This window comes from Nicotiana tabacum, chromosome 15 (genome assembly GCF_000715075.1).
Source record: "Nicotiana tabacum cultivar K326 chromosome 15, ASM71507v2, whole genome shotgun sequence".
Lineage (NCBI taxonomy): Eukaryota > Viridiplantae > Streptophyta > Magnoliopsida > Solanales > Solanaceae > Nicotiana > Nicotiana tabacum.
The window spans coordinates 60,412,772-60,435,877 of NC_134094.1; the positions used below are offsets into that span (position 1 = coordinate 60,412,772).

Here is a 23,106-nt window from a genome sequence, read left to right on the forward strand (position 1 = left end):
ACACTGATTCTATAGAAGTAGAACATACTTTAAATGACAAAAGTTCAGAGTACATCAACTACTCTAGAGTTACCATTAAGAAAATATTATCATCATTTGAGTGGTTTGCTAATCACTTACACACACCTATAGCACTATCTATGATGCATCGTCCCCAAACTTACAACTAGCATGACTACAAGGCTGCTTGGTTCAATTTTTTATACCTTAGGCCAGGACATACTTGGTTTGTTAAGTATAGTCTAGAAGTCACTAAGGCATTAATCCCCAGATGGTTCTGCGAATGGTGGAACATTTTCGGAGGAAACAAAGAGATTCTTCCCCAACAATTCCTTAACAAGTTTGATAACTTTCAGACCAAAGAGGCAATATCATCCTTACCAGAGCACATTAAAATGTGCAAGTATTTTATTCAAAAATGAATTTCCTTCATTATTAGTTGGAATTTTTCTAAAGCAGAATTTGAAAGGATTAAATATCTGTCTAAAGAAATCAAGATCAAAGGCTGGACTCCCAAACAGCAAATCCTCAAAGCAACAAAAAATGTTCAACAAAGCTTTACAAAAGCCTCATCTTCCAAAGCAGTGCTCAAAAATAAACTCAAGCAAGCTCTGCAGAATATCGACAACTACGAAGAACATCAAATCATGCAGCTAATAGAAGATGCTGCTTCATCAGGAGAAAGCAGTAACAGAGACATGTACAACCCAAAGGGAATAGCTTTGGCCTACATGGACCCCAGCTGCAAATAAAGAAATCCATCATCATGACGGACAAAATAGAAGGAATCCTATCCTTCTACTTTATCAAAAGCAACTACTTTACTTTTTCAAAAGTAAATCACCCACTTTATTCTTTGTCTACCACTAAATTTTATCTAACAAATTTAAGCGGTACACTTGTAAGCCTAAGATTAAAATGGCATCTTCTCTAGTCTATATAAGACCCCCTATTCCTATTGTTAGAGGCATCATAAATTTTCCCAAATTTCAAAGACCTCTCTCCCTAGTATTCTCAAATCTTTTCACTTATCCTCTTCTCTTATGTTTCTAATGTTCATTCAATAAAATCTTGTAAGTTTTTAAGGGCTTTTCTTATATTGTCTTTACTATTTTCATACTACACTTCGTTTCGTCTTTACTGGTAAATCTCAATTTTACAAGTTTCCATCATTTCTTGATTCATTTGAATAGGTCTTGCTTTGGTTGAGATGACATGTTCATTGAATCCTTCAATGTATGGAAGTTCAATCAAATGCTTTTTTCTTTCCCAAAAGGCGTTAGGAAAATCTGAGCATATTTCTTTTTCAAAAAGGTCGGTCAATCATTCTGCATGCGTAAAAATTTTATGGAAGATGGACACTGCCTAGTGTTGAGCAACAAAGGAGGTTGAATCCTATTATGAAGGAGGTCGTGAAGAAGGAAGTAATTAAGTGTCTTGATGCAGTTATCTTACCCATTTCTGATAGCAATTAGGTAAGCCAGTGCAATGTGTGCCTAAAAAGGGTGGGATGACTGTTGTAGAGAATGAGAAAAATGAGCTAATTCCTACTCGCACCGTGGCATGGTGGGGAGTTTGGATTGACTATAGAAGGCTCAAAAAAGCAACTTGCAAGAACCACTTCCTACTTCCATTCATTGACCAGATGTTGGACAGGTTGGATGGACATGAGTACTATTGCTTCCTCGATGGTTATTCGGGGTACAATCAGATTGTTATAGCCTAGAGGATCAGGAGAAAATGACCTTTCACATTCCCTTATGGCACTTTTGCTTTTAAGAGAATGCCATTTGGTCTTTGTAATGCACCAGCCACTTTCCAGAGATGCATGATGGGCATTTTCACCGATATGGTGGAAAAATTTGTAGGAGTCTTCACGGATGACTTTTCAGTCTTTGGGTCTTCTTATGATGATTGTTTGAAGAATTTGGCCAAGGTGTTGGCACGGTGTGAAGAAACAAATTTGGTGCTGAATTGGGAAAAGTACCACATTATGGTGCAAGAGGGCATCATTTTGGGTCATAGAATACTGAAGAACGGCATTGAAGTATATAAGGTGAAGGTGGAGGTAGTTTCAAAACTACCTCCACCCATCTCTGTGAAGGGTGTCCGCAGTTTCTTGGGACATGCAGGTTTTTATAGACGCTTTATTGAAGATTTTTCTAAAATTGCTACTCCATTGTGTAGGTTGTTCGAAAAGGATGTGACATTCAAGTTTGATGAAGCCTGTCTGAAGGCGTTTGAGGAGCTTAAGAAGAATTTGGTGGCTATACCAATTAATTTTGCACCGAATTGTTCCTTGCCATTTGAACTTATGTGTGATGCAAGTGACCATGCTATTTTGGAAGTGCTAAGCCATAGGAAGGACAAGACGTTTTACTCCATATACTATGTGAGTAAGACTCTTGATTATGCACAATTGAATTACACCACCACTGAGAAGGAGTTGTTGGTTGTTGAGTGGACCTTTGAGAAATTTCGGGCTTACTTGGGGGGAACAAAAGTCATAGTCCACACCGATCATGCGGCAATCAGGTATCTATTTTTAAAAAAAGAATCCAAAGCTAGATTGACACGCTGCGTTTTATTTTTGCAGGAATTTGACGTAGAAATAGGAGATCGGAAGGGCACGAAAAACCAAGTGAAGGACCACCTGTCACGGTTGGAAAATCATGAAAACGTGGAGGAATTTGGACAAATTAAGGAGACATTCCCGGATGAGCAACTTTTTGCCATCACACATGACCCTTCACCATGGTACGCGAACTATGTGAACTATCTTGTGAGTTGAGTGCATCCTCCGGAAATCCAATTTGAGGCTAGGAAGAGGTTTTTGCATGATGTAAAGTTTTACTACTAGGATGAGCCATTCTTGTTCAGATAGTGCGCTGATCAAATGATGAGGAGGTGCATTCCTGAAAAGGAGGCGGAACAAGTGTTGTATGATTGCCATGCCTCGCTATATGGGGGCCATCATGGAGGCGATAGGACGGCTACAAAGGTGTTGCAATCGAGGTTCTATTGGCCAACATTGTTTAAGGATGCACATGTATTTGTTAAGAAGTGTGACCAGTGTCTGAGAATAGGAACTATCACGAGAAGGCATGAGATGCCTCTGAATAATATCCCGGAGGTGGAGATTTTTTATGTGTGGGGCATAGACTTCATGGGACCGTTCCCATTATCTAGAGGAAATAAGTACATTTTGCTAGCGGTGGACTATGTGTCAAAATAGGTGGAGGCTGTTGCATTGCCGACCAATGATGCCAAGGTGGTAGCCACTTTTGTGAAGAAGAACATATTCTCAAGGTTTGGGACTCCACGTGATTTGATTAGTGATGAATGAGCACATTTTTGCAATCGGTTGTTGATTAACCTTCTAGCTAAATCTGGGGTCCATCTTAGAGTTGCAACTGCATATCATCCGGAAACAAGTGGACAAGTTGAAGTGTACAATAGAGAGATAAAACAACTACTAGAGAAAACAGTGAGTGTAAATAGGAAGGATAGGGCAGTTAGATGATGCCTTGTGGGCGTATAGAATTGCATACAAAACGCCAATTGGGCATCTCTGCCAAAGCTGGTGTATGGGAAAGCATGTCACTTGCCGGTTGAACTTGAACATAAGGCCTATTGGGAGATCAAAAAGTTGAATATGGACTTGGAAGCTACGGGCGAGAAGAGGCTCTTGCAGTTGAAAGAGTTAGATGAGTTCAGGATGCACTCCTATGAAAATGCGAAGCTTTACAAGGAGAAAACCAAAAGATGGCATGATAGGCAAATCAAGCCTCGTCACTTCGAACCAGGCCAAAAGGTATTATTGTTCAATTCCAGGTTCAAGCTATTTGTTGGAAAGTTAAAGTCGAGATGGCCAGGTCCATTTGAGGTGGTGAAAGTCATCGCATATGGTGCAATCGAGTTGCGCGCTTTAAATGGTGAACGATAATTTTTGGCGAACGAGCAAAGGGTCAAGCACTATTGGGGAGGTGTCATTGATCGACAAAAGTCCTAAGTAATACTCGCTAATGAGTAAATGAGGCCCTGCGTTATGCCGCGATGTTAAATCAGGCGCTTGTTGGGAGGAAACCAAATTTTTATTGCTTTCGTAGATGAGTTTTTCTCCTTTTTTTAGTTAGAGTAGAGTAGAGTTTTTGTCATAGATATCATAGGTAGGAGTGGTGTGAAATGTGTAATAGATGTATAAAATGTTCGCGGGATCGGGGATTCATTCAAAAAAAAGAAGAATCCCAAACCAGTGTCCAGGCCAGCACATCACGCTTCCTGGCGCACAAAAAGGAAGCAATTTCCCCAGCCAGCACTGAGCTATCGCGACGCGCTGGGCTGGGGTCCAGGCATTTATTTTCTTTTGTTTTTGTATTTTCGTTTTTACTCTTTAATTGACCCATTGACTCTTTGACCCCGACCCGGATACCCGTTTTCACTCTAATAATAACCCATACCTACTACCCAAACAAATTAAAAAAACCCTAATGATATGCTCATATTACTCCTATATAAATGGTGTAAGGCGGTCAATGTCAAATATAATAATCCAACTAGGTTGGGGTTGAATCCCACAAGGAATAGTTGTGAAAAGGTTACTTGAATAGTGTGTAACTTGACTTAAGCTGTAATTCTACTCCGTTAGTTTGGAAAGTGTTTTGTAATTGTGAATTGTTAAGAGAAGCTATTTTGCTAAGAGAATTGATTAATTGGATTAAGAAACCAAGGTTGTGTCCCCGTTGGTGGAATATAATGATATCGGTGTTAATATGATATATTTCTAATGTGGGGTCCTTGATATGAAAATGGTTCCTAAATGACTACCAAATATTTTCCAATAATTAGGTAGTATTTCCTCTTTATGATTTTCCCAAATATAAAAGAGTTACAATTAAGAACAACCAATTTATGCCAATTAGAACCCACTTATTCCTAAGCGATTCAATTAAACAAGGTTTAAAGCCTTGAGTTCTTGATATTCAATTCTACCAAATCCTAACCCACTTTTCCAAGTAAAAGATAGAGTAATATGGCACTAGTTAATGTTTACAACCATCAACCATAAATAAAGCATGAGAAATGAATAGAAACCAACCACCCATTATATATATATTCAATGGTAAATACCCTTTAACATTATACCCACTTAGGGTCCACAAACTTAGTATTTAAAGTTAGCTACTCTTACTAGAATAAAAGAACAAAGAAATAAATAAAGTCATAAAAACTTACAAAGAAGACAAAGTCTTGGAATCTCTCTCAAAAAGCTCCAAAATAAGTGGTGTATTCAATGCTCTAAGTGTAGCCTCTTTTTCAGACAACATACCCCACAAAACCCTAGTTATTCTATTTATTATGGCCCAAAATTCGCGGACAAAATGTGACAAAAATGATCCTTCAAAATAAGTATGCGATCGCAGAGTGGACCGCACAACTGATCCGTGGTCCGCACATAAGTTAAAGTGCCACACAACTGACCTCCAGGGTTTCCAGATTCACATCGCATAATAGTTATGCGGTCCGTATAATGATTTTGCGATCGTATACTTGATCGCAGATTTGTCTTCACTAGAATTCCTCTTGCATTTATGGGATGCTTCTACGGTCTGCACATGAATTATGTGACCGTATATTGAACCGCACTTTTGACTCTTTGATACTAGGATGGCCTGGCTATGTTTGCGATGGATCTGCGGTCCGCATATCACTTCTGCGGTCGCAGATCTGCCTTTTTCATGGGTTTTGTCATCTTTTTTATGTTTTTGGCTCTTTAAGTCTAGTTTCCTACAAAACACTCAAAATTACATAAGAAATGACTTACAATGCTTTAAAAGATGAGATAAATTCTACGAAATTAGTATCGAAAGTGCCACATTTCCACGACACATCAACACCCCCAACTTAAACTCTTGCGTGTCCTCAAGCAACTAAAAAGTTACCCTACTAAACACTAATTTACTTTTGATTGATCACAAAACAACAATGACTATGGATGGTTCTGACTGTTAGCTAACAAGCATGTAACTTTATTTATTTACCATTCAACAAAGACAAAGTTCGTTTAACTATTCAAATAATTAGTTTGTGAGCTTCGAGCCACAAAAGTAATGACAGAGTGCTACTACTAGCTAGATATGCACTTGCATCCTACTTTAAGAAGCCTAACTTCTGCTATCTCTTGCAATTCATGCGTGCTCACAACAAAGAAAATCCCTAACTCAACAAATACAAATATTTACAGGGATACAATCAAACACTCTCGCACTAAGAAAGAAATCTAAGTGCTACAAGTATCAGTCCATATGCTTGCCCTTATTTTAACTCATTGCTAGCTCAGGAATAATTAGTTGTAGATCAAAAAGGACTTTTCACGGGTTGTAGTATAGGCTTCGGGATGGTTTGGATGAATATTTGGGAAAATAGTGACTATACCCTCCTTGAATGCTGCAATAATTCTTTCTCGAATAGCACACATTGCCCTTGTTGATATCTAATTGCTACTATCAGTCCACCTTGTAGTTCATGACCATTCGCTAATTTCTTACCTTACCACGTTTTATCAACACTCCATTTTGTGTGAAAGATTGAGTATTTCATGGTTTAGAATGACGTGAAGCTTTTTGTTTAAGGTAAGTTGGCTATTGACTTAGCCTTGCTTCACAAGACACAAACTCAAAAGATTAGCTTTTACACACAATACATTCCTCTACTATTTCCCAATTTACACCAACACCCCTAACTTAGTCTTAAAGCCCCATTCATGACATTCAAGGAGGGATGATTTAAAAAGAGAGAATAATTTCACAAAAAGGGTACCGGTTTATAGTGTGGTAGCCAAATGAAAGGATAAAGGTTCAACAGGGGACAACTAGGGTAATAAATGCACAAGGGAGGTCAATTTGGCTAAAACTTAGTTAGCAATCACAAAGAAGTCCTATGATCATTTCAAAAACCAATCATCAACCTAAGATTTGCATTGAGAAACCACCGGACAAGTTCTAGACATTACAAGTTGAGCACATGCTTTATTCACACAAAATCTCACCACTCAAGACGCATGAATTGCTCGAATCGACATAATTTCTGTTTACCCTTAAAACGGATAACATTTAAATTTGTACGCGCCTTTAAGGATATGTGGATTGATTCAATACGAATAGTCAAGAATATTGGATAAACGAGTTAAAGACAAATTAATTATCAAAACAGTCGCAATGTTACAGCCCAACTCGAACTCAGGTTGAACAGTAGTTTTGCCCTCGACCGGACCTTTGGTTCGAAGCAGAAAAATGAATTTGTATTGCCTTGGTTTGCATGTTATAATGTGTGTTATCAAAGAAAAATTTTCCCTTTACATAGTAGGAGAGTTTCATCCCTAGTACAAGTCTAAAAAAGTAAAAATGTCCGTTTCTCGCTAATTACTGATCCATAACTATCGTCGAGCGAGATCTACGCCGTGATATCTGGTTAGGTACGGATATCACGGATCTTTGTTAGTTGTGCGTAACCATTTCCCATATCTGCCGAGGTCTTTGATCTTGTTCCGGGTCTGGGGAGTGTTGCTTTGTCATGCCTGACGATGAGCCCACTGTTCATATTTCATGGGTCTCGGTACGAAAGGCTCCTAGCCTCGGTTTCAACCTCGTGTGTTCATGCCCTCCTTCCGTCTTCTTCACCGGGAAATCTGGGCGCGTATTTCCCATGATTTTATCCGTATACAGATAGTCCCCTTATTTTCCAGAGAGTAGGTTTCTTCCCTCGTACGTTGTAACTAAGATAACGGGCAAGTCGAAACATCCCATCAGTCGCGTCATTCTGACTTCGTACACGTGTCGGTCACCGGCTGATTATCTTCGAATGTGAAACGTCGTATATTGATTGTATTTTTCCCTATAAAAGCTTTGACCTTTTATACTTCTTTCACTTTTTGATCCTAGATTTTACCTTCGAATTTTCTAACGACTTGTAACTTTCTCAAATCTTCATACCCTGCTTCTTGAGCCTTTATATATTTATCTCTGATATTCAAACCTTCATATTTGCTCTTGGATTTCCGACCCAGATCTTCATATCTGCATCCCACCTTCAAACCTTCATACTCTTTCTTCAAATCTTTATATTTTCCTTTCAAGTCTTCATACTTCCATTCAAATCTTCATACTTCCCTTCAAATCTTCATATTTTCCCAGATCACGATAGCTAAAACTTCTAAGTCAGTGCCTCAGCAGGGTGTCCCTTCATCTTCCCACTCGGTCGCAGATGCCGAGGTGGCTCCAGAGCCCCCCATGAAGAGCTTCATACCCGGGGGCTATTCTATCAGGGATGAATTCAAGGTCGAGAAGGCCTCTAGCCAACAAGACCGAGGCGAGGGAGCATCATGGTACATATACTCCATTACTGAAGAAACCCTACCCGTAGTCCGAGCAGACTGTAAGTGGGAGGGTAAGAACGTGGTAGTCCCCAGGCCCAATGATAACTACTCACATGAAGGGGTATCTGAGTGTTTATACTTACCTCTTCATTCTCGCCCCTGTGGATCTCGTAGTTCTTGCTTTTTGCAAGAGGTACGAGGTGTGCCTTGGGCAAATCCACCCATCCTTCTTGAGGATTGTGATCCTCCTGCGCCACTTAGTCAACAATACCGAGTCTCCCCGGTTCACCCTCGACCACCTACTCCGCCTGTACAGTCCTCGAATCTTTCGAGGCGGACTGATCAAGCTCATCCGCTGAGCAAGCAAGGCTCCATTATCGAGCATTGAAAAGGACCTGGACCGACGTTGGTAGGGGAGGTTCGTTCGGGTAAAAACCGAAGACCTGATTCACCCCGAGTTTCTGCCGTTCCCCGAGGAGTGGAACGCATCCCGTAAGTATTGTCTTTCTTGGGTATTTCTTCCTTTTTATTTTTTCTTTTCCCATCGCTTGTGTTTGTGGTCATGCAGTCATTGCCCAAGTTCCATATGCAACCCCCCGATTCAAGGAGTGGATCGAGGGGATTTGTAAGCAAATGCCTTACTCCGAGCGCGCATGGCGCAAGCTTTCGAAGGGAAAATGGGAGGCACGTTCTCATGGTGAGGTTCTTTCCTGAAATAGTTGCCATCATTCTTTTAACTTATATAGTGCTAACATTTCCCTTTTATTTTACAGGTATGCCTAAGACAACTGAACTTAGGCCGCCTGATGAGGATGAGGATCTGTCTTTGCCTACCGAGCCCTCCATCTCAGGACAGCCCACGGCTGCCGCGAAGGAGGAGAAGAAGAAAAAGAAAAAGTCCCCGGGTTCCCCGAACCCCGAGGGGAAGAGGAAGAAGAGGGCAGCCACCCGGGCCCGAAAGACCAAGAAGAATACCAATTCCAGGGCATCAGACCCTGGCTATCTCTACTAGCTCAAGGATGAGCCCTAAGAAGACAAAATCTTTGTCGCCCATGGATCGACCCCCACTGGGGAGCAGACGACGACCGAGAAAGGGGACCACAAAGTTGATCCCCCCAGGCTCGGGAACCAGAGGGGGAGATGGAGGCTGTGACCTCCCAGGAAGCCGCTCCTATTCCGATGGAGGTGACTGGTGTCATTGACATCATAAAGATGCCCTCCTATACCGAGTGCATGATCGAAGAGGCCCAAGTGGGGAAAACAAAGTCAAGTGAGGGAGTGCAGGGTTCAGATGATCCCCTCAACTCCTTTTCGATGGCATGGGCATGTCCACATTGGAAGATTTTATTGGGCTGGGTCACCTGGAGATCCCGAAGAAGGAATGCTCTCGGGAGCTGGCGGGCCGAGTTCGAGCCCAAAACTGGTGAAGCAATTTCCCGCATTGAGCGTAGACCCCGGGCGCAAGAGAATGATCATTCTTATAGTCCCAAAGGATGATCGGTCTTATCTTCTCCGGTGGGAATAGCCAACTACCTCTGATGCCTGGTGACTGAGGAGGACCAGGCAAAGATGAACGAGGTGGGCACATCGAGTCTTTTCAATGAAGCGCAGTAGGCACTGAACCGGGTAAGACGCTAAAACCTTTACACCCCTTTATGAATTCCACTTAAGTTTTGATGTCTTTTACTACTTTCCTTATTTTACAGGCCTAAGTGTTTCACCATGAAAGCTTCCTCCGGTATCGCTTAGAAATTAGCCAGCTCAAGTTTGAGCTCAAAGAGCAGGCCCGTAAGAAGGACATGTACATGCTTCTCAGTAATCAACAGGACGAGGCCCTTAAAGACCTCCCAATTCTCCAAGCCAAGCTGGAAAAAGCTCAGAAGGAGGCCTCGACCCTGAAGCGGGAACATGCCGACCTGGTTAAAAAGGTAAAGGTCTTTGAAGCTAATAACAAGGAGCTAGTCGTGGTGACTAACAACATAACTCTGCAGGTCCAGCAGAAGATTGAACTGATCGACCAGCTCAATGCTGAAATGAACGAGGTCAAGGCCATGGACGAAGTGTAGAAGGGCAGGATGGACCTGCTGGCTTCGGAGAAGGAAACTGCGAAGGCAGAGCTGGCATTGGTCAAAAACCAACTCCGGGTGGCGAAGGACAAAGCTGATAAGTGGTCTCAGTTGAATGATGATCTCCGTGCACAGCTGAGCTCGGCCGTCGTAGAATGGGATGCCCTTAGAAGAGAATATGCAGCACTGAGGTCCACATTGGATACAACCTCTGCTGATGCCGAGGAAATGGTGGCCCAGTACAAGGTCGATGTGGAGGCAGCCGAGACCTGCCTAAAGACAAAGACTGAATACATGAAGAGGCTGTCCCGGAGAGATACCCTCGAAGAGATTCACGCCTGAGGCTTCGACTTATCGGCCGAGGAAGAAGAAGCTAAGAATCTCGAGGCCGAGGAAAAGAAGCTCTATGAGCCTGAGGGTGTTGAAGGTTCCGAGGGATCTGAGGGCTCCGACGGCTCGGTGAAGACCAGGCGTAGATGCCTTAGTACTTTTTTAGTTTTTGTTTTTCTTTATGCATGCTTTTTTGTTTATTTTGAGGCTATTTTTATTGGTGGTTTTTCCTAAACCTAGCCTCAAACGTTAGCCTAAGTGAAGAAGAGAGTCTATATGGTGTTGTGATGTATTTAAGGGTGCTTGTAAGCTAAGGGAGGCTTTAGTTCGAGTTTGTTCTGATTATTTAAGGTATGTATATGTAACGCCCCGGAAAAATTTCGAAGTACTTAAGTGTAAAGCCCGGTAAAATTTGCAAAGAAAATAATGTTTCATGGTGCCAGACTAGGCTTAAGTAAAGGAAAATTTTTGGCGGAAAATTGCGTTTATGTGGTCCATTATGCGACCGCATAATCACTATGTGGGCCGCATAATTGCCGCAGAAGTGAGCAGCATAGAATCAGATGTATTTATGGGACATTCGTTTCTCGGAGGTCCGAAAGAAGCCCGACTTTGATACAACTTAATTTGCTCGTGGCTTCGAAACCTCGGTGCGACCGGAGGTTTCCAAGATGCTTAAGTTGTTTTAGACGATGCTTTTGCCAAGGGTAACCTTTTAGCAGGTTTCGAGTTTTTATAAAGGCCTTACTTTCTGATTACGAACTTTGGATGTCTCTGACCTATTTTTAGGGTAGCTGTAGCCTTTTATTTTTGGGCACTGCCTAATAGGTTTGGTGCTCCGGGATTCAGTAGCCCGGGTCATCTGAATTTTCTTCGGGCGACAGTCCCTGAGTAGGGGTTGCCTTTGGGATCGATAGTCCCCGATTACCTTGGGTTCGATAGCCCTCGAGCAGGGGTAGCCCTTGGGCTAGAGGATCCGGAATCAAAGAAGCAAAAACTGCGTAATAGCAAAGTGTAACTTTCTTTCATTTCTCAGTGTGCAAAGTACATGATCGAAAACGCATAATAACTTTTGTCATGGATAGAGTGGACTATGTGAGCACAATTCATACGACCGTTTGGCCTTTACAATGAATCCTAACCACTAAGCCTTAGCTTCTAGCATACAAAGTTTTCATATTTTCCTTGCTAAAAACCTTAATCCGAGGGTAATGGCCCCCGGTATTCGAGGTCGAAATTGTGAGGGCTCAGATACTGTTGATATGAAGTGAACGATCATTGACTCCAATCTGAAACCAGTCTTCGAATCTATGTTAGCACGTTTTACTGTTGCCTCGTTAAAAACCTTGCCAAAAACCCATTTTGGGACAAAACCGGTTCAAGGGAAAAAGAGTGCAACGCGTCTTTCAGACCTAATAGTCACATCCATCCTTGGTCGTTTACCTGCAAATATTAGTCCAATTTATAACATGATTAAAGAGTAATTTAGTTTGTACCTTAGCAGTAGTACCACTTTAAGTGTGTCACGTTCCAGTTGTTCGGTAGTTGTACGTCGTTTCCCGCTTCGAGTTTGTACGAGCCTTTGCCGGTTATTCCGACAACTCGATATGGTCCTTCCCAGTTCGGTCCCAGCTTCCCTTCGTTCGGGTTCCTGGTGTGTAATATTACTTTCCTCAACACCATGTCCCTGACTTGAAAGTGTCGGAGGCTGGCTCTTCGGTTGTAATACCTTTCTATTCACTGCTTGTGGATGGCCAACCGGACCAGGGTGGCCTCCCGCCTTTCATCCAATAGTTCCAAGCTCGTGATCATGGCCTCACCGTTTGGCTCTATGATCTCATTCTGGAACCTGAGGCTCGGTTCTCCCACCTCGACTGGTATTAAGGCTTCGACTCCGTAGACTAATGAAAATGGGGTGGCCCCGGTGCTAGATTTTGAAGTTGTTCGGTATGCCCTTAGGACTTTGGGCATGATTTCATTCGATTTCCCTTTCACACTGGTCAACCTCTTTTTCAGGTTTTGAAGTATGATCTAGTTTGGATTCTGCCTGCCCGTTCCCACTAGGGTGATAAGGCATTGACAGTATCTTTTTGATCTTGTGATCTTCGAAACATTTACTTACCTTACTGTTGATGAATTGTTTTCCATTATCACACACGACCTCGGCCGGCATCCCAAATTGACATATTATGTGATCCAAGATGAAGTTAATGACCTCTTTCTCCCGGACCTTTTTGAATGCCTGAACCTCGGTCCATTTGGAAAAATAATCGGTCATGAAAAGTATGAATTGAGCTTTATTGGGCGCCTATGGTAGGGGACCGACAATGTCCATTCCCCACTTCATAAATGGTCACAAGGACAAAACCGAGTGGAGCATTTCTCCCGGTTGATGGATCATCGGGGCATGTCTCTGGCAGTCGTCGCATTTTTGTACGAAATCCTTCGCATCTTTCTCCATCTCGGTCCAGTAATAGCAGACCCTAATTACTTTTCAAACCAATGATTCTGCCCCCGAATGGTTCCCGAAAGTGCTTTCGTGAACTTTTCTCAAAGCATATTAGGTCTCTCCCGGTCCCAAGCATCTGGCTAGCGAGCTGTCGAAGGTTCTCCTAAATAACGCCCCTGCGACCAAGCTAAATCTGGCAGCCTTGGTATGCAGGGATCTTGATTCTTTGGGATTCGAGAGTAATTTTCCGGTCTTCAAGTAGTATATGTACTTGTTCCTCCAATCCCAAGTTAAACTCGTTAAATTTACTTTGGCGTGGCCTTCTTCTATCACCGACTTCATGAGCTGCACCACTGTTCTCGAACTGAATTCATCAGCATCGACCGATAACCCCAAGTTAGCCAGAGCATCGACCTCGCTGTTCTAATCTCGGGGTACGTTCTGCAGGGTCCATTCCCTGAATTGATGCTGTGTTACCTGTAATTTATCCAAGTACTTTCACATCCATTCTTCTTTTACTTCAAACGTCCCGTTAACTAGGTTTACCACGAGGAGGGAGTTGCACTTGTCTTCGATCACGTCGGCCCCAAGGCTTTTAGCCAATTCTATACTTGCAATCATTACCTCATACTCAGCCTCATTGTTAGTCAATTTCACAGATCTAATAGATTGTCTAATTACATTTCCCATAGGCGGTTTTAATACGATACCAAGCCCAAACTCTTTTGCGTTCTAGGCATGTCTATAAAAAGGGTCCAGATTCCCTAGGAGGTCCCCGAGGTCAACAATAATTTCCTCTCGTCTTCGGGTATTAAGGCCGATGTAAAGTCGGCCACGAAGTCTTCCAAAATCAGAGATTTTATGGCGGTTCGGGGTCGATACTCGATATCGTACCCGCTAATTTCGACAGCCCATTCGACCAACCGGCCCGAGAGCTCGGGTTTGTGCATGATGTTCCTCAGCGGGTAAGAAGTTACGACATATATGGGGTGGCATTGAAAGTATGGCTTTAGCTTTCTAGAGGCGCTTAGCAAAGCGAGCGCCAATTTTTCCAGGTGAGGATATCTTGTTTTGGCCTCGCCTAGAGTTCTACTGACATAGTAAATATGAAGCTTCATACCTTCTTCCTACCAAACTAAGACTCCACTTACCGCCATCTCCGATACCGCCAAGTAAAGGTACAGTTGTTCGTCCGCTTCGGAGTGTGGAGCAGGGGCAGACTCGATAGGTACCGTTTGAGTTCTTCCAAAGCTTGCTGGCATTCTGGGGTCTAGGAAAAGTTATTCTTCTTCTTTAATAGTGAGAAGAACCAATGGCGTTTGTCCGAGGAACTCGATATGAGCCGATCCAGGGTGGCTATACGCTCGGTCAGCCTTTGAACGGCCTTGACGTTGTTCACCACGGCGATGTCCTCTATGGCTTTGATTTTGTCGGGATTGATTTGGATCCCTAGATTGGATACCATGAACCCTAGGAATTTTCCCAATCCAACCCCAAATGCGCACTTCTCTGGGTTCAGCTTCATATTGTATTTCTTCAGTATGTCAAAGGTTTCCTGCAAATGTTTCAAATGGTCCTTTGCTCGTAGGGACTTGACTAACATATTGTCAATATAAACTTCCATTGATTTTCCTATCTATTCTTCGAACATCCGGTTTATTAGGCATTGATAGGTGGCATAGGCGTTCTTTAATCCAAATGGCATTACATTATAACAGACAGTAGGTGCCGAATTTAGGGATAAAAGAAGTCTTTTCTTGATCGTCCGGGTCCATCCAAAATTCGTTGTACCCGGAATAGGCATCGAGAAAGATGAGTATCTCATGCCCGACCATCGCATCGATCATGCGATCAATGTTAGGCAAAGGAAAAGAATCCTTGGGGCATGCCTTATTTAGATGTTTGTAATCTACATATATTCTTAGTTTATTCCCCTTTTAGGCACTACAATTATGTTAGCTAACCAGTCCGGGTATTTAACCTCTCAATAGACCCTATTTTAAGGAGTTTGGATACCTCGTCCTTAATGAATGCATGCTTGACCTTGGACTGTGGTCTCCTCTTCTGCTTAACCGAATGGAACTTCGGGTCCAAACTCAGCTTATGAGTTGTTACTTCCGGTGGGATCCCTGTCATGTCAAGATGGGACCAAGCGAAACAATCTATGTTAGCTTTAAGAAAATTAATGAGTTTTTTCCTGAGCTCGGGAGTTAACCCTTTGCCCAGGTATACCTTTCGATCCGGTAGGTGTTCGATCAATAAGACTTGCTCAAACTCCTCGACCATTGATTTGGTGGCGTCGGTATCGTCAGGAGCTGTGAACGATCTCAGAACTCCGTAATCCTCCCCTCATCTATTCCTCGCTCCTCGTTTTTGGTCGAGACTAGCATCAGTGATTGCTATTTAATTTCTTCCTTTTTGGTTGGCTCCGTGTTCCTTGATGTCGAAATCGCAAGCACCAGGATTACCTCATCAACTGCGAATATTTCCTTTGCGGTCGGCTGCTCTCCATAGACCGTCTTGACTATTTCTAGCGTAGGGAACTTCAGTGCCTGGTGTAAGGTTTAAGGTACCGCCCTCATGTTGTGAACCCACGGCCTTCCGAATAGGTCGTTGTACCTCATGTCCCCTTCGATCACGTTGAACTTTGTCTCTTGGGTCGTCCCGGCGGTGTTGAGTGGCAGGGTTATCTCCCTTTTAGAGATTTCGCTTTCCATGTTAAATCCGTTCAACACCCGGACTGCCGACACTATTTGGTTCTGTAACCCCAACTACTCTACGACCCTCGATCTGATGATGTTGGCCGAGCTAACTGGATCAATCAACACATGTTTAACTCGATATGTATTGATAAGTATGAATATTTCCAGCACATCATTATGTGGTTGCACAATGCCCTCAGCATCCTCGTCGCTGAATGAAATGGTTCCCTCCAAGACATAATCATGGGTGCATTTTTCTGTTGTGATAGATACTTTAGTGCGCTTTATCATCGGTCCTTGAGGGTCATCGACCCTTCCAATGATCATGTTGATAACGTGTTGAGGCTCCTTTATTTCAGCCTGTTTGTTGGCGTCCTTGTTCCAGAAGTGGGTTTTGGCCCGATCACTGAGAAATTCTCGGAGGTGCCCATTATTGAACGACCGGGCAACTTCTTCTATCAATTGTCAGAAATCCTCGGTCTTGTGGCCATGAGTGCCGTGATACTTGCACATCAAGTTAGGATCTCTTTAGGTAGGGTCGGATTGCAATGGTCGGGGCCATTTGGTCTCCTTGATGCGTTCGATGGCTGACACAATTCTGGCAGCATCAACATTGAAATTATACTTTGATAATCTTGGTGCTTCCCTACTGCCGAGCGGCCTGTCAAAATCATTTTTGCTCATCAGACCTCGGCAAGTGGCCCCTCGATCGCCTCTCTTTTCTTTCTTCGTGGGCTAATTCCCGGACCCTCTTACCCTTCGATCCGCCCTGTATGGTTGGTACCGATCCCGGACCAGCCTTGGCTCATGATCGACGACTCTCTTGGACCTGTCATCGGCCTTGATGTGATAATCTAACCCGGAAGGGTCTCCGAGTTGGTCGTCCTCGACTCTAATCTTTGAATGGTACCTGTTGTGGATGTCTGCCCAAGTTACCGTTGGGTACTCTACCAAATTTTGTTTTAGCTGTTGTGAAGCCAAGGAGCTTCGGGGGTTAAGTCCTTGAGTAAATGCATGAACGGACCAATCATCTGCGACCGGAGGCAGGTCCATCCGTTCCATCTAGAACCTCGACACAAACTCCCTGAGCATCTCGTTGTCTCTTTGTTTAACCTTGAAAAGATCCGACTTTCTGTTCTTGACCTTGATGGCCCTAACATGAGACATCACGAAAACATCTGCAAACATAGCGAACGAGTCAATGGAATTTGGGGGTAAGTTGTAATACCATATAATTGTTCCTTTGGACAAAGTTTCACCAAACTTCTTCAGTAACACCGACTCAATTTCATCGTCTTCCAAGTCGTTCTCTTTGATTGCGCATGTATATAAGGTCACATGCTCATTCAGATTCGTGGTTCCATTATATTTTGTGATGTAGGGCATACAAAACCTCTTAGGGATTGGCTTTGGTGCCGCGCTTGGAGGAAAAGGCTTCTGGATAAACTTCTCGGTATCCGATTCCTTCAATATCGAGGGTGCTCTCGGGATTTGATCGACCCTGGATTTGTATGTTTCCACCTTCTTATCATTGGCCTCAATTTTCTTTTCACCTGATTCCACCCGTTTCGTTAATGCTTCAAGCATTTTCATTACTTCAGGACTAAACCCGGACTCAGCTTCACTCGATCTCTCGGTGATCTGCTCATTCCTTCGGATGTTCTCCCAGGATGGTTCGGGCTCAACTCTGCTGGGGGCGTGGCTTTGATTCCGCAGCTACGCTATCACCACCTGTTGAGCCTGCAACATTTCGAATATTAACCGTAGGCTAACGCTATCACCTTCACCTTCGGGTGCTTCTCGAGCCGTTGGTCGGGGTCCCCCGCGAACGCTGTTTTCGAAAATAGATGGCAGGTTGACATCGATGACCACTTGTGAGTTAGCATCGATCTAGTCAGCAACTGAGACTTCGTTGGGATCAGTAGGAGGTACCTCATTGCTAGGCACCCGATTGTTGTTTTCTCCATGATGGCCAGACTCAACATCAACGTTCAAGTGGGCAGACTGAGAATTTGACATTTTTTAAACTGACATGAAATTAAAACTTTAAAGAACAAGCGTAAAATAGAGTACGTTATGGAGATTTGTATCAAATCACCACTATTATCCTTAGCCCTATGGTGGGCGCCAAACTGTTTATCCTTAAAACGAATGACAATTAAATTTGTATGCGGTTTTAAAGATATGTGGATTGATTCAACACAAATAGTCAAGAATATTGGATAAACGAGTTAAATACAAAATTAATAATCAAACCAGTCGCAATGTTACGGCCCAACTTGAACTCAGGTTGAACAGTAGTTTTTCCCTTGATCGGACCCTTGGTTTGAAGCCAGTTATGAATAAAGAACAACAACAAAGTAAGAACTTTGCAATTGCTAGAAAGAAGAAAAATAAATTTATATTGCCTTGGTTTGCGTGTTACAATATGTGTTATCAAAGAAAAACTTCTCCTTTATATAGTAGGAGAGTTTCATCCCTAGTACAAGTCTAAAAAAGGTAAAAATCTCCCTTTCTCGCTAGTTACTAATCCGTAACCATCATCGGGTGAGATCTCCGCCGTGATATCCGATTAGGTACGGATATCAGGGCTCTTTATTAGTCATGCGTAACCGTTTACAATATCTCCCGAGGTCTTAGAGCTCATTCCGGCTTTGGGGAGCGTTGCTTTATCACGCCCGACGAGGAGCCCACTGTTCATCTTTCATGGGTCTCAATACGAAAGGCTCCCAGCCTCGATTTTTCAACCTCGTGTGTTCGTGCCCTCCTTCCGTATTCTTCATCAGGAAATCGGCGCACGTATTGCCCCTGATTTTACCTGTATACAATTTCAGCCCTTAAATGAATACAAGGCAATTCAAAGCTTCATCACATGATATTTAAGTAAGCACAATGTCAAAGAACAAGCCTCGATTTCACAAAAATGACTATTTATTCACAAAATTTGAAGGGTACAATTTATTCCACAAAAACTTATCACATGCTTGAATCTAGAACAAAAGCACCAAATAAGTCAAACGTTTCATGCTACGGCCGTGGTTCTACTATTATACCCTTGGAAAAGAACCCAGCAAAGAAAAACCAAGGGGAATTCCTTACTATATACACGTTTGTACTGTCAAGATTAATATTTATATATAAGATATCCCACAAAAATCCTAGTCATTCTATGTATAATGGCCCAGAATTTGCGGACAAAATGTGACAAAAATGACCCTTCAAAATAAGTATTCGATTGCAGAGTGGACCGCATAACTGATCCGCGGTCCGCACATCAGTTACAACGCCGCGCAACTAACCTCCAGGGTTTCCACATTCACATCACATAATAGTTATGCGGTTCGTATAATGATTTCGCGGCCGCATACTTCATCGCATATTTGTCTTCACTGGAATTCCTCTTGCATTTATGCGATGCTTCTGCGGTCCGTACATGAATTATGCGACCGCATATTGAACCGCACTTTTGACTCTTTGACACTAGGATGGCTTGGCTGTGTTTGCAATGGCTGCGGTCCGCATATCACTTCTGCGGTCACAGATCTGCCTTTTTCATGGGTTTTGTCATTTGTTTCATGTTTTTGGCTCATTAAGTCTGGATTCCTTCAAAACACCCAAAATTACATAAGAAATGACTTACAATGCTTTAAACGAGGAGCCAAAGTCTATGAAATTAGTAACGAAAGTGCCGCATTTCTACGGCACATCACCTAACCCCCAATTCCCTCTCATGCGCTATTCTTTCCTTCTCTCTCCCTGTTGGTCTTTCTCCCTCTCTTTCAATTTTCAATTGTCCTCTTTTGCTCTCATCTCCAACACATGTATGTTTATTACTTTTCTCTTGTTTTCTTTTGGTTCCTATTAGTTGCAATCCCTTAATTCCCCTCCCCATCCGAACCCCACTCCCCAAAAATCCCTTTAGTTCTTCTTTCACTTGAGTACATAGTGGCTAATTGTTGGTGGGAAAACAAAAATTGGTTGGATAAATTTGGTTGTGAATGTGATACATGGAGTAGTAAACTAAAATCTCCTCTACTTCATTCAAAGTTGGGAGGGTAACCATATTACACCATTGCTGAATTGAGTTGCATACTCTTGATGCCCACAACATGTTCGATAAAATGCTTGAATGAATAATTTGTGCGCCGGTGAAGTCTAAGTAGCCAAGTATTTTTGTATGTGATTTTGGGATAAGTGTGGGGTATTTTGGGGTGGGTTGACATTGCCCTAAGTTTGATTTCAATGATTATAATACCATACCCACCCTACTCATGACCGTTTGTATGAATTGTACATGTTGTGTTATCTTGTTAGGATAGGTTAGTGTATTGTATTATTTGTAGTCACTGGGGGGCGTGTGCTTCTTGCATGCAATAATATTAAGTCTTATTGACATAGCGACTACTTGCTTTGTTGGTATAACACTTGGAATGTAAATGTGTGGCATGAGGAAGTCTTGAGTACCCATTGCCTTTGGGGTGCACCACTTGTGCGTTTGTAGACAATTATTGTGAGTCTATTGCATAGAGCCTTCGGTTCTAAGTGTGGGGTCATCTTAGACTTACACTTTAACCTTAGGCAGAATTCTTGACTAGTTCTCACATTCAGGTTGATTGTTTTGTAGGTTGAAATTACTCGTGATGGTGCTAGCAAAGGAAAAGGGGTGGTGAAGTCCTCTGCTACTGTCCCCCCTCCTAAAAAACGCAAGCAAGGAGAGGGGTCATCTCGGCAAACCAAGGGGAAGCAAGTTGCTGAATGGTCCAGAAGGGCACCTTCGGGACCACAACCCCCATTGAATTTGGTTCGTGAGGATACAATGGTATAACAACGTCAAGACGTATGGGAGATATGTATCTGATATGGGGATCAATGTGACCGCTTTGGACAGGAACTTCCCTGAGGTGCTAGCCAAGTTGAAGAGTTTGAAGATGGTTAAGTTGCTTGAGTGTCTAGGACATGAAAACTTGATCATGGTAAAGGAGTTGTATGCGAACTAGAACGAGCACAGGTTCATGTCATGGGTCAGAGGAAAGGAGGTGCCACTGGACAGGGAGTCTTTGTGCAAGTTCTTAGGGGTTGACTGTCCAAACCCGAAGATTTTGCCAAAGTTTATGAAGTGACCGAACTACATTACTATTCGTCACACTCTTTTTGGTGTAGATTCAAATGCCAAGTGGACACAGACCAAGGGTGATACCCACTATGAGCTTCTCCGGGTTGATTTCAATAGGACTGCCAAGGTATGGCAGAATTTTGTGCAAGCTAGGTTGATGCCTGTGGAACATAACACTGGATGCACTCGTGCTCGAATGTGTTTGATTTTATTTTTGATGATTGGGAGGCCAATAAATGTTGGTACGATCATTCTTGGAGAGATGGCCCGCATACGGTTTGGGCGGAAGATAAAGAGGTAGTTCTATGGTAACCTTCTGACACAATATATGCTATCTCGTGAGGTAATTGAGTACCCTGAATATGATGAGATGGTGGAAGCTCCAAGGGGGATTATGGACATTACACCATTGCTGGATACCATTGCCAAGCTGAGCCCGGCTGCTCGGAATGAGCGTGAGGAGAACTTCAACAGATATACCTATGGCTCACTGAACTTGATGATGAGCCGAATGGGAGTGGCTGATGAGGAACAGACGAAGTGCGCAATGACTTGTCTTGTGCTTTGAATGAGATATTAGGGATTGCGCATGGCAATCCCATTCACCCATCTGAAGATGATAACACCAACAAATGATCGAATGATGAGGGGGATGTAGATGCTGAGGTCACGGGGCCAATGTCTTTGGTCCAGATGGGTGTAGATGATGATGATATTGGAGCTTCAGCTGGTGGGCGTTCTGACAATGAAGGTTCAGAGTATGACCCGGATGGGTCAGAGTAGCAATGAGTTTTTCTTCCCACCTTACCTTTGCTTTGATATTTTATATGCATCGAAGACTATGCTTGAAATTTAGTGTAGGGTGGGGGAATTACTTTTTGTGTTGTATAATTGTATAAACATTGTCATTATTTCTCTTTTTATAACCCGTAGTTAGTAGTTGACAAATATTGAAAAAAATAAAAATATTGAAAATCAAAAAAATCAAAAAAAGCTCGGACATTTCCCAATGATAGATCTCTTGGACAACTTTCTTAAGGGATTATGATCCTATTAAAAACACCAAAAAAAATTCTTTTGCTTTTATTAGGTAAGTTGGGTAGTAATTCCCTTGGTTTTTTTTGGGCACCGGTTCTTTTCCAAGGGTGTAGCTTGAATCATATATTTTGGTTTTATCTTTATAGGAGTAGAATAGGAAAAAAACTGAGTTGCCCCAGATACCTGTTGACATGTTTGGTGCTCGCACATTAGGCTATGGCATGGTCTCTGTCTTCTTATTGTATTTGAATTGAATTGTGATGCCTACGTGAAAATGAATAGCCTACTCTGTGACGCCTTTTATCAGTTGCTTGACTTGTATGTCATCTAGTGAATGATTGCTTAAAATTCTCAACTATATGTGCTTATTTAACTTGAGAGTTGAACAGAACCGTCTGGATTAAGTCATGTGCAATGTGTGTGGGAGGACTTGTGATACTCTGTGCTATCCTGTTTAGTCTAGAACTTGCCCTGTGTGTTAATCGAAGCAAAATCATTAAGCTGTGCTAGTCTAGGAGATGACATAGGAAGTTCTTTGCTTGATCATAGATGTGCTTTTCACTTACAAATAAAATCTTTTTGTTGTTAGCCCCTTTGAGTCTGTAAACCTTTTCTTTGGCACCCACATTACAAGCCGTATCCCTATTTTTCTTCTTAACTTAAGCTTGTTGAACCTTTACCTCCGAAGGAACTTAGGTGCTAAAAGAAGTAAGGTGAAATAGTGGGAAGTAGCTTTTGAGTGGAACCATGGAAGGACCCACAAGGTGCACTAAAGTTATAAAAAAAGGCCACTAGCCAATGAGCCATAATGTAAGGAGTATGTGTAGATAAAGAGAAAAAAAAATAAGAAGAAAAGTAAAGAAAAGATACAAGGAAAGAAATATGAATAACGTTGATGTTCAAAAGGGAAAAAAACATACCTCCTAATCTTCCTAATTCGTGCTAGTGGGTATATAGAAGTGCTCAATTGATAAATGGCTATGTTGTGTATGGTTGGTGGCAAAATGAATTGGTTGAGAAGAATATGTGTTTGC

The 23,106-nt window shown here is 42.5% G+C and overlaps 1 protein-coding gene across 1 annotated transcript; it reads left to right on the top strand.

Moving 5' to 3' along the window:
• Nucleotides 1-1,510: 1,510 nt before the first annotated feature.
• Nucleotides 1,511-3,946, top strand: LOC142169643 (uncharacterized). The gene is made up of 6 exons (XM_075231535.1): nt 1,511-1,691; nt 1,812-2,452; nt 2,597-2,782; nt 3,236-3,309; nt 3,406-3,487; nt 3,581-3,946. Exons 1-6 carry the CDS (start codon nt 1,511-1,513, stop codon nt 3,944-3,946), a joined length of 1,530 nt encoding a protein of 509 aa, XP_075087636.1.
• The last annotated feature ends 19,160 nt before the right edge of the window (nt 3,947-23,106 follow it).

Excerpts from the sequence above, each read along its gene's own strand:
- LOC142169643 (XM_075231535.1), top strand. The coding sequence starts at position 1,511 with ATGACTGTTGTAGAGAATGAGAAAAATGAGCTAATTCCTACTCGCACC. Across the intron at positions 2,783-3,235 it reads CGAACTATGTGAACTATCTT|GTGGAGGCTGTTGCATTGCC; the intron begins GTGAGTTGAGTG and ends GTGTCAAAATAG. Across the intron at positions 3,488-3,580 it reads AACAACTACTAGAGAAAACA|CTGGTGTATGGGAAAGCATG; the intron begins GTGAGTGTAAAT and ends TCTCTGCCAAAG.